At 39.2% G+C, this 12,429-nt stretch overlaps 1 protein-coding gene across 3 annotated transcripts in view; it reads right to left on the reverse strand.

The window, feature by feature from the left end:
- Positions 1–1,979: 1,979 nt before the first annotated feature.
- Positions 1,980–12,429, reverse strand: part of GREB1 (growth regulating estrogen receptor binding 1) — a 123,950-nt gene continuing 113,500 nt past the window's right edge. For all 3 annotated transcript variants that reach the window (XM_030037932.2, XM_030037933.2, XM_030037935.2), the window contains 7 exons: positions 12,152–12,356; positions 11,170–11,344; positions 10,012–10,230; positions 8,044–8,179; positions 7,307–7,507; positions 5,555–5,693; positions 1,980–3,737 (listed from right to left, as the gene is read on the reverse strand). In XM_030037932.2, coding sequence (XP_029893792.1) covers positions 3,574–3,737; positions 5,555–5,693; positions 7,307–7,507; positions 8,044–8,179; positions 10,012–10,230; positions 11,170–11,344; positions 12,152–12,356 — 1,239 coding nt within the window. In that variant the 3' untranslated portion in view covers positions 1,980–3,573. The remainder of the gene's footprint in view (positions 3,738–5,554; positions 5,694–7,306; positions 7,508–8,043; positions 8,180–10,011; positions 10,231–11,169; positions 11,345–12,151; positions 12,357–12,429) is intronic.

Below are 12,429 nucleotides of genomic sequence, written 5' to 3' on the forward strand. Positions count from 1 at the left end.
ACGTGTGAGCGGAGGACTCTGGTGGGAGAACCGAAAGGCAGAGTGGCGGATTGCGCGTGGTGCGGCGCAGTGGGTGTGTGGGTGCCTGCCAGTGTGCCGGCCTGTGCTTGCTTCCCTTGCTCTCCATTTTCCACCCTGTAAACCTCTCCCCTGCCCCTTCCTTTGGGTTGTTTGTCTATTACTGGTACTTCTTTCTTTTTGTGTGAGTGACACATTTCACCACAGAGCGTCACAGATACAGCCTTTGAAAAGCAGCCCCATCTCCAGCAATATTTAGCAGCTGTTTTTAGGCACAGAGTGGGAGCCGAGATCTGTACACTCCCTATCACCACAACGGGAGGCACTTGCTAGGGAAGGATGAAATCCCTTACATCCCCGAGTGTTCAAATCATCTGTAATGCCCAGATGATTATATACCAAACATCAGTGTTTAAGTGCTTGTGAAGAGTCCTTTGATAGTGGAGAGAGGATGGTAAGAAGGAAAATAATGTCACCTTCCCAGTAACTGTCTCTATATTTGGATACTGTCTTTTGCAGAAGCTGAATCATAAAATACTTCACTCTCTCACACACAATACAGAGCATGCTAACAATATGATCCGCAGGTGATAATAGTGGATGACTAAACCAGCAAGCATGGAAGGCACTAGAGAAGGTAGAGGCTGTAAAAAGTCTGTAAAAGCATGCAGGCAGTGCCTTTTATTTTGTTTGCTACTACATTGTCAAGTCAATCTGTGTGATGGAGAGGTCTATCTTCTTGCCACGTCCAAAGTCAGAAAGGAAATACTTAAAAGACTTGTGTACGTAATAGGCATGGGCCAGGTTTTCTCGCAAAGGTCACTGGGACTGAAAGCCAGTAATTCCCTCCCACAGGAGGCAAGACAAGAGGAGGGTGGAGCTGGGACCTGGGAGCTGGGACCTACAGATGCACTCTGCTAAACAACTGCAGCACAAGGAAGTTGCAGCACAGGATGCCAGTCTCACCCAAACAGATTTGCTTTTATTTATCATTATTATTTATCTGTATTACTGTATCACCTCAGAGTCCCAGCTGGACAAGAACCCTACGTTGTCCCTCTCCCTGAAAGCTTACACTCTAAAGGAGCTTGGCTTGTAAACTAGGTCAGGGATGAAGAAACTTTTGGATGGAGCTCTGGAGAGTGCTCTCCCTGACTCACCTATCATTACTTTTTTGGCATCCGTGAACAAAATGCTGTATTTTTCTACCATGCTGGGTGCATAGCTGGTTGTATGATGGGAAGTAACTGCATTTTGGTCACACAGTAAGTGCATATCTGGTCTTATAACAGGATATGCTCCATCAGACAATGGGCCGTGCAAGCCAGTTTCACCATATACGATTGCTTATGTATATACTCCATGATGGAGAATTACCGCATTTGGTCACTCGATAGACATATGTCTGGTGAGGCCAGGTCCTGAGACTCCTACCCTGTAGACAGGACACAGTAGGTAGGTAACTCATGGAGCAAAAGGTTAATGCGGAAGCAACACTCAGGAGTATGATGGTTTCAGCCCACTAGCAGCTGCATTTTGTCAAAGTTTTGAAGACTCTGTGGCAAAACAGAATGTTAAGAAAGGATGTGATTTATTTTTTATTTATTTATTATTATACACTTTAGGCCTTTTTTCAGTTTCTTGGAGAAAATGGATGTCTGAAGACTTGCAAAGCAAATCTTAAATCTAAACCACAGGAAAAGTTAACAGACACTTGGTATAAGTTAAGTATTTGGTTACATGAAAGGAGATTTCAACCTGCTGTCTTTAGTCCTGAGTTCCTGTAAAAACTCTTATACCTTTGAGGCTGTGTTATGCTTTAGGCCATTAAGCAGTACTGTATTTTCTCTTGATCAGGTCAGGGCATTCCTTAATTATATTAACTCCTTTCAGTCAACCCTTTTCTGCCCCGCCCCCTACAAAAGCATACTTGACACTCCTGTACATCACCAAGACAGATGTCCATGCAGCATGAACTTTATTTATAAAGGATGGATTAGACATGAATGTCACACTTCTTTAAAAAAGTTTAAATTAACTAAACAACTGGTGAAAACTGAACAGGTAATACTATTTACATAGGACAATGCTCACCTTCCTTCCCAAAACTTAAAAGTGAATTCTCACTCTGAAACAAGGACAATGAAATAAAGAAACCCACTGATTTCTAGCAGTTACCTTGTACATAGCAATCTAAGTCTCTCAAACTTACAGAACTTATCTTTTCCCTGTAAATGAACCTAAATTATCTCTTTGGCATAGTCATACTGATGTCTGCATTTCAAGGCCAGTACCGTAACGGACTCAGCCACCTAATGGCATTTCATCAGTATAAAATCAATGATCCTCCCATTGGTGTATCCAGCAAGAAAGGACTGCCCAAGTATTAGATGTCTTCTGACAATGTCTGTGCTCATCCTTCCTGCACCCAGACTGAGTGAAGTTAACACTGATTCTATAAAGACAAACAGGAAGTTTGCAGCTCAGAGAGTATTTCCAAAAACCTAGACAAAGTCTGTGATCACTGACTTCACATTTAGAGCATACAAAATACCGTGATGCCTGGTGCCATTCTAGAACACGTTTTTAGATTTCCACCTGAATTCCTCAGAGATGTAGTCTCCATTTTCTCATTCTTTTGAAGCACCTTGGCAAGAAAATATCCCCAGAAAGTGTATTGGGAGGGTTTCAGAACCGTCTCATCTGCTGTCTTGAGTGCACTGGGCCCAGCTTGAAGTCTGCAGCCAGTGCAACAGTTTAATGAGAATCCAGAAAACACCACTGTTCTAGATGTAATAAGTCACTTGCAGGTCAGTCTCACCATTTGATCTCTTCAGTTACTTAAGGTAATTTCAGTTTCAGGTTTAAATGTTCAGATCTCACTTTAAAATCCACTTTCTTGACTCTCTTCCTTATGCTAATAAAACCAGACACATAATTATGCCTCTATCCCAAGAGTCCTGTATGGTAAAACTATCCAGTGTGGCACCTGTTCCAAAAATTAAGGCTCCAACTGAGTTCCCACTACTACAGAAATATACTTTACAAATCTTCATATAAAAAGCCTACCTGGATCAATCAGTAGCAGTATACCACAAAACTGTAACAATTCCTGTTGCCTTGTGCCAACTGTTAGATAAATAAGACTTGTAAAACAAAATCTGCTCCTAAATTTACATTTCCTATTTCTGGAATGTACAAAAAGTTTTCTAAAACTCTTTCTTATGAACTTGGATGTGGTCTTTTTTGTCACAGAAGAAGTGCACTCATTGACCTTCCTTCTGATCCAAAATTATTTCTGCAATGGGGAGTAGTAAGTTTCAGTGTCTCTCCCAGGAATTAGGAATGACTTCTGTCAGACAATTAAATTCGAAAAGTCACTTCAATGTTTGAGTGAAAATAAAAAATATGAGTGTAAATTGTCTCATTAGATATTCTAATAAACAATGGAAACCAGTCCTCTTTCTGTTCAGAAAGCAGAGCCTCTCAAAAGTAATTTTGTGAGATTGTAGCAAGTAGTCTCTTGTATCATTCAGGAAATGTGCCCTTTTTCAATTAAATATGTCGTCCAGTCAGGAAGAAAAGTGGTCTGTCCTCTTTTGCATTGGCAGTCTGGAATTCATCCCGCAGTCGGAACTGCCATTCGTCTTCCAGCTCTAGCCGGACAACAGTCTGGCGAAGAGAATTGCGATCTTGACAAATCACACACAGGGTGGCACCTAAGCAGACAGTTAAAAAGAAACCCACGTGAGTATCCCCTTTGTTCTCAGGTCACCCAGCTCCCACCACCCCTTAGCATGTAGAACTCCACCACTTTCAAAGCAGGAGTTACAAGTGGGCTTGGGAGAAAATAAAGACACTCATGTAGGACTGAGGAGAGCTATGTTCAGCTCTCTGTTTATCAGGATCTTCTTGTGTAACTTGAGGTATCTAGTATTCATCTAGTAAACAGGACTAACACTACATTCCCTACACTTTAGGGTAAGGAAGGGCAATGCTGTCGGGTCTAAGGAGGTGGTGATGAGTCCTGGCAGAAAACAAGATAAAGCCCTACATCCATTACTGTTCTAGCCCTGCTGATCATTACCTTGTTGAGTGAAACTCTCACTCAGCAAAACACTTACACCACAAGTCAATCACCATGAAGGCTGACTAAGCTCTGCTTTGCTGACCAGAAATGGTCTAAACATGTCCTTAAAACTAATCACAAACTTTAGCGCTTTTCGGATTGGTGAACTAATGTGCAGGCAAAGAAGAATCTGGTCCATATGGCTATGGGCACAGGCAAATCCAGAATGCCAAAGTAAGAAAAATCATATTTCAGTAAACAATATCAACTGCCTTGACTGGCATGCTGATACCATTTTAACTTGCATGCATGATTTCCTGGCTTCTGAGAAAAGTGCTCAATTAAGAGGAAATAATTATCTCACCAGCATTCAATAATCTGAATGAGAGATGGTGAGACAAGTGGAAATGCCCAAGTCAAAAAAAAGCCGAGATCATAATAAAAAGAAACAAGACAGACGGCCATGTGGTGTTTAATGCTCATGTGGTGGGTTAGAAAATCAAGTAAACTGCCAAGGGAGATGGAGAAATCCCAAATCAAATACACTTTGTTACACGCTATAAAAATCATATTGTTTATGCAAAATGAAACTGATTGATAGCCTCTGGTCACTAAAAAAATGCAGTACAAAAGGACTGCTTTCATTTGCACTTACTCTGGTAGCCTTGTTAGAGAAACTACAGGCTGATTAAAATGTGGACAATGCTCCAGAATGAGCACAGGCACTGGCACTCATGTGGCTTCAGTGGCGTGTGCAGGTAAAAGCACTGTACACCCCAATTTGCACTTTGCTGCACGTACCTACATGAAACTGTATTAACTGCAACAAAGAACACAGCAGTTCATAACAACTCTGCCTGTTTCAAGAAGGCATTTGCCCTGGTGTTCTTCCTCCAGTGACAGTTATAGCTGTGACTGAAACAAATCCCCAGAGTGCTAAATGCCTAAGATAGTAGCAGAACAATCCAAAAGAAGTTTGCAATGTGACTGCCTGCAATACAAATGGAAGTTATTTGTCTCCGCTGCTATCCACCATCATAAGGACTACATGGAGAAGAAACTGGTTATTAGGAATAAATTTTAAATGATCCAGCTTCTACTTCCAAAGATGGTAAATGGATTTTGATGGAGGCTTGTCCATGACCCATTTTCTAAAGAAAATTAGAAAACCTGCAAGAATAGGTAAATGCTTCATATATAAATCTTAAATACTCAGTTTTCAAACATGAAGTAAAGAGTTATGCATATACACTAGGCATACAGAACTTACAGCACTGTTACATACCAGTTTACTACAGTACAGAGCCAGCATGATCAAGCATCAAAGATGGGTGGGATGTATAAAGACAAATATGAATACATGTATATACATATATATGTATGTATATTTTCATATAAAATACATTTTTCCCTAGGTTCCCAGAGTCAGGTCATATAATTCTCTGTAATAAAATTATTGCAGCTCACCTTTAAGAAAATGAAACTTCTTCAAAAAGCTGGCTACAACAAAGGAGTCACAGAGGTATAGCAGGAGACCACTGAATGTCAAACCAGAGGAACTGATATTCAGAGAGTGAGGCCGAGAACTCACATAGCAAACTGCAATCTGATTGGGAGAGGGGAAAAAAAAATTAACATTTTTCAAGCTTTTATATAAAGCTAAGGCTTGATATCAAGCTTTCAGTATTTGCACCCGATTCAAATTCAGAATTGCTTTCCAACTCCAAATACTGTGTTCTTTAAAGTTCCTTCTTAAACATCCCTCTACTTATTAAAAATCTACATAAAAGCACTATTCATAACTATGTATTAGTCGTTACTATTCACTACTATTATTATCATGAGGTTTAGATATGATAGGGTTTGAAAGCTGCAGTAACAATAGCTCCCCACAACCGTAATGTCACCTGCACGGCACAGTTTAGCTACACACGAGTAAATATAGTAACTGTGCAGTTGGACATGAAAAGAACCCTTTAGAAATGCCTAATTTCATTTACATTACGATAGGATTGCTGAAGTCAGTAGAGTTGTGCATATACATAAATGCACAAGGTTTCCTCTTATTTAGTTTGTTTTTATGGCTGCTCCCCAAATCCACTAGGAACCAGGAATATTTATCGCACTCTTTCAGGATTTATAAATTTAAATCAAGGAATCTTCCGCACAAGTGTTTCCAAAGTGCCATGGTACTACTTAACTAGGGCAGACCCTAAATCAGCATGGCATAAATCAGCATGATTCAGTGGAGGAAGGTTGACCCACAGCAACTGAGACTCTGGCCCAGGCTGCCTATATTTATCTATATTTCTTCAATCCTCTTGTATCATATTCCAGCTCAGGTAACAATTCCAGAACCAAACAGAACTCCTTTCCTGCGCTGAATGGTTAGAGCTGAAAGGATGCAATGAATGAAGACAGTAACCATACAATGTCCTTCCACAGAGTTTGTTTTTCCAAATATGGTGGGAACATAGACCTGTAAGATCTCAGCCAGAAAGGAAATTAAAAGATATAGTTCAAAATGTTCTGAGAGCAGCATATGTGGCAAGGTCATTACACAGCTGTTTTGGTAAAGAAGTTTAGTAAATCCAGCAAGACTGAATTTCATTTAGTATTCAAGTCAGGTGAAAAGGTAAAAACAGTTTCTCTCTCCTGAACAACACTACTATCTGACCTACATTTGAGTTTAAGTATGACCTTGGCTTTAGATCCAAACTCATCAGAGAGCACCAACAGCTCCTGAGATCTAATGCCAGCTTCTCCCATTCTGACTGTTTTCTTGGTATTTGCTTCACTGCCTCAGCTTATCAGTCAAAAGTGAACTAAAAACATTTGTATTTTGACGTGCTTTCTAAGGGTTAGCTAGTATCTGTAAAGAACTCTTATGGAAGAAATTTGCTGTAGGAAGGGCCAAATTATAGCAGACTGAGAAAACACTTCTCAAAGAAAAATGTGCTCTGTGTTAATTCAGAATCTAATATAGTTCACAGATTGTATTAGTATTTAGGACAACTCTGGTACTGTTCTCCATGTACTTTACTTGAAGCCTCTAATAATATTTCTATGGGACTAAAAATTTTATTTTTAACTTTACAGGGATCTAATACCTGATTCTTCAAAGGCTGTGTAACTATTATTAAGGAATGCATCAACAAACTCATCCAAAACATAGCCTATACATTTCTAGAGCTGCTTGAAGATTATTTTGTGCAGTACCTGTGGTCCTAAGTTAAGGTAACAGTCCACAGATAGTACTGGATGGCTATAATTCTTCAGTGAGAGAGGGAAGAAGCGATGGCTGTGATACTGGAGGTATTTTTCAAGGAGCAACTGAGCAGGTGCTGCCAAGAAGGTATGCTTGCTGTCAGGAGCACAAATGTACTGAGCAGGGGAGATTGAAACTGGAGTGTCAGATACCTATGAGGAAAAAATATTTCTGGTACAGATCAATCCTGATCAAGTTGTACTTATCTGAATTTTGGTTTGTATAAAATATATCTCTATCCTACAAATCTAAGATTTATATAAGAAGCAAAGTCATTCAGCCAAAAATATCTGCTACCAAAAAAGTTTCAGTTTCACAGAATTATATTTGTATTTATAGAGTCTTTGAGGTTTCTTCTTTGAACCCAAAGTACTCCTACATATGAAGTCATATGAAGATGAGCAATTCAATAGCTATAGATAAAAAACTCATAGTGACTGGTCATTTGGATTGTAAAGAGACACTTTAGCTATTTTTAAAAGTTTTAAAGGAAAATGATTAAGGAAAGGTGCACTTATGCCAAGAATATTGTGGATTTCAGAAAGAAATTAAAAAAAACCCACATGGCACACATAACCCATTACTGGCATTTGGTGATGCACCAAAATACCTCAGCTCTCCTGGTTACAGGGTACAAAAAAGAAAAATGGAATTTTAACAACAATGAAACAGAGGTCTCGGTTCCCACCTTAGACTTAATGTGGAAGGATCGCTGTCCTCCTACTGCAATTTGCTTTTTCATGACACTGAAGTGATTGAACCGACAGATGAGAAGGCCAGCACTGTGGACACGCAAGTTGAAGTCAACATCATCACAGGTAAATCTGGAAAGAATAAAATCATAGCAGTTCAGAGGGATGTTTCTCATCACACACTAACAAATGCAAGCACGCAGGGTCTTTGATCAGCGCTGTAGAAAGGACAAGTGTCAAACATACTGACCCTCCACCAGTGCCTATCAGTGAGGGAAAGAGGCTTCAGCTTTGTAATAATAAACTAGGCTAGAATGAGTTCAAGATAAGAATGAGGGAGGGAACCACTTAGGGAGGGAAAAGGACCAGAAACACAGAGGAAAGTGGACGGAGAAAGGTAGTAAATTGACAGGAAAAGACCTAGGAGTTAAAATATTTTGTTTGCTTTTTACTACAACAATGCAGTCATAGAAAATAGCTACATACATTACTACTCCAAATAAGGTCAAGGAAATTAATTCCTTTGACTTCCAAGGAAATGGATGAGGCCCTACATTTGATTTGTCAAATGCACAGGTCTCTGACTACTCATTTTCCCCTTAGAATATGAATATCCAGTAAATTTTTCAATGTTCCTCTACAGAAATAATGTCATTTTACATTAGAGACAAAAACTATTTGAAGACAAGGAGTCTTTTCTTAATACAACAGAACTGCTCAGACATAGATAGGAATAAATTAAGTAGAAAGAGGCTAAACATACCTGAGCTAAATTTGACTCGTTTTAAAAATAAGATGGAGCAGAATAAAAGGTAAACTTCTAAAGCTGACTAAATTCAAATACTCTGGCCTTTGGAAAATTCAGAGTCAGTTCTCCATTTTGATTATGTATATTACACAGCAAACAGGATGATGGGCAGAACCATTGGATTAACATCCAGGGCTTGGATTTGAGAGCTCAGCAATTACTGGAACAGTTGACATCAGTGAGAAACACAGCATTTAATTATAGGTTTTTAAAATCTTGTCTTTGATCTTAGTAACATTTACATGGATATTTGGTATGTCTGACTGTCAGTGTCTCTGTGTTTTAAAAATGTACCTTTTTCCTTGCCAGCCCAGGCTTGGAATGCCATACAATACTTCAGGCTCAACAGCACCCACACAGAGGATTATGGCGAGCCACGCATGGTTTAAAGACACAGGCAGGGAATGGGTGGTGTGATCTGGCATTCCTGACATTTTAACATTTCTGCCTGTACTCATATCATTTTGCTTTATTGTCGTTCTTTTCATTAGCCCTTCATAATGCTTCATAAGGTAATACAGTTAGACAGCCTGGGAGCATAGTTCTGAATGACGAGTTGCAGAGGAACAAGTTTAAAATGCTCTTTTAAAGTGTCAGGCTGGTGACGATAGAAATTTAAGTCATTTATTTATCCACAGAATAATGAAAGCAGAAGTTCTTCCCTGCAGTTATAAGTAAACTTGGACTTCAGAAGACATCTTCCAGAGATAGGAGAGTTCTTCTGAGAAGTACAGTGACTGATGTTCAGTTATCTAAGTCTAGGTGTGTAGAGCCATTTTAGATTACCCAGGGTATCCCACCTAGCTTACAGAAAATCACATGTAGATTTCATGTCATACCTGTCAGCCCTATATGGACATTATGCATATTCTGAGGTAGAGGCTGAAAGGCCACTTGGAATAGACAGCTGGGAGACCAATACTGCAGGCCACACTGCTGAGTGTGTCTACCCTGTAATTCAAATATGACTGTTTTATTTGGAACTATGGAAAATAATGTCTTTTGCCAACTGCTGGCAACTTGGGAAGAATGTGAACTGACAGTATGAAAACAAAATCTGTCTGCATCCCATTAACAACCTCCCCCCAAAAAGCTTTGTAAAACATCCTTTATTTGGTTCATTATCTCTATTGAAAGATGCTACTGATTCACTTACCTGTTCTGATTGTACTGTACATTCTGTGTCAGATCGACATTCAGCATAATGAAATCATGCACATGGCAGCAGGAGAATGGTTCCTTGATCTCAGCACTGTTTGTTTTACTGGACCATTTCCTCATCCCAATTAAGGCATAGTGAGTGACATTGGGAGTTGCTTCGATATGTTGCAGAATTTGCTTCAAGGAAACATTCCTTTCAGTCCACGTATAGTCACTACAATAATTACGAAAATGTGTAGAGAATATTCAGAATCTCATTCAGCTGAAGAGCAATTCTTAACAGTTGAAAGTAGTTATGAGTATCAGGTAGATCACTTCAGTGTTGTCTTACTTTACTGCAACTTTTTGTCTCTCACTCTAATCAAAACTTAAAATTAACTAGTGCTTATGTGGTGGGGACTGGTATGACCGATCTGAAGCTTAGTGTGGATCTTTCAAAATATTCACTCAGATATGTAAACTTTTAAAGTTACCTGGATAATGTTCCAAATTACTTTGGGAGGGTTGCTGACTTTGCGACATAGCTTAAGTGCAAAGTATAAGATCCTCCTAGCCCACCCCTAGAGTCCATAAATCTCAGTTTTCACTGAGTTTAGTTCTCTTTGAAGGTTTGCTATAAATCCTGCATAGCACTGTTCTGGGAATAGATAAAAATATCTAGTACAAACAATATTCTAAAGTAGAGAAAAGAAAAATACTTGGTTTGGGATTTGGGGAGCTAATAAAGGAGTCATACAGACTGGGACTGATAAAAGAGCCGGAGGAAATCAGCTGCACAATTTGCACAGAAATGTCTTTTAGCTTCCTTAGAAAAATCCTGTTAAAAATGTACATGTGAATGCCCATGCTTGTCCAGTATATCAGGGATTGTGTGAAATCTGCAGTCCAAGTAACTCTAGTTTGAACCAGAGTTAAGCTCTACAGCAAAGGCTGCAGGGCACTTAAATCCTCAGGGGACAGGAATGAAAAACTGGCACTAAACTATGTGCTATGCAAAGGCAGGTATCTAGGGAAAATACTTCTCTCATTAGGCAAATATTATTCCCTGCTTGTACAGGGAAAAAGTTGTAGTATATCAAACATAATTTCAAAACTGATATGCAGTGAAAGGTTAAAAGAGATCAGCTGAAAAAGCATATATTACTTTGTTTACCTTTTCCTGTCTCCTGAACAATCAAATTCTACTGAATTCCACATAACACAGGAGTCATCTGAAATGACAATGAAAGGCCAAATATCCTGGGGTTTTATCCCCAGCTCCTCTTGCCGATTTCGTTCAAGCTCCAAGTTATGGTAAGACAACTCTTTTATGAGGAAGTGTGCAGCACCTGAAACCAAAGACATAAATAATCAGATTAAAAGTAGGGGCAGAAATTCTTTGCTTTTAACTTGGAAGCCTTTTGAAGTGAATATTTCTGCAGACCAGGGTATGAGTCACTCTGAAGATTTTAACACCCTAACACTCCCCAGAGCCAACTTATTTTGTCACTTGCCAAGTAAGTAACTTATCGGACCCCACTGGGAAGCACATAAAATGAATCCTGACTTTTGTGGTAAAGATTTTCTAGTGTCTTAAGGGTTTAGCGACTTTTAACCTGACAGATATTTGGCTCCACTAGCATCTCTTAGTGCAAACATCTAGAGATGTTGATTGACCAGCTGAATAGCATGGGAACAATTTCCCCTGATGACCTACTTTGAATGTTTGTCACTACTGCTGTCTGTAAGTTGTTCCAGCAGTAAAAGCAAGGTGCTCAGTATTTCACAGATACTGTATTAGCAGAACCTAAGACATGTACTAATCAGTGCATCACTGCCTATGCTAATAGTACATAACTTATTTCTATGAGGAAACAGAGTAGGTAACTCCATCTGAGTTAACACCCTCAGCTCCCTTTAAAATTAATAGAGGAGAGTAAGTATTTCTAGGGTGCCATTTATCCAGATTGTTTTAGATGACCTGGATTAAGTGAATTGCATCTTCGACTGTGACACATTGTCTTCAAAGAGAATCCAGATCACCAGATCAGATACGCTAGCTACAAGGTGTGTGCCTACATTTCACTGTTGAATAACAACACCTCAAGGGCCCAAGTCGTGTGTCTGCATTTGTCAAAACTTTTTGTTACACTTACCTACTCCTGCACTGTTGAAAATGCTTGGAAGAACAAGCATGATGTGGTTGGGCCAATACTTCTTATATATGGCCATTTCATATTCCTTGACAACTAAAACATGCAAATGACTGGCTCCATCCATTGCATGATATAAATTGAAAAGTCCATGTTCATGACGACCAGTGGTGGGAGTAAAAGTGGGGCTTTTTATGTAATCTTCACTCTGTAAATAAAAAAAAGTGTGAGTTTCTGTATTAAGCTGGAGGATGTTTAAACAAAGAGAACAAGATCCTTCA

Source organism: Aquila chrysaetos, chromosome 15, assembly GCF_900496995.4.
Source record: "Aquila chrysaetos chrysaetos chromosome 15, bAquChr1.4, whole genome shotgun sequence".
Classification (NCBI taxonomy): domain Eukaryota; kingdom Metazoa; phylum Chordata; class Aves; order Accipitriformes; family Accipitridae; genus Aquila; species Aquila chrysaetos.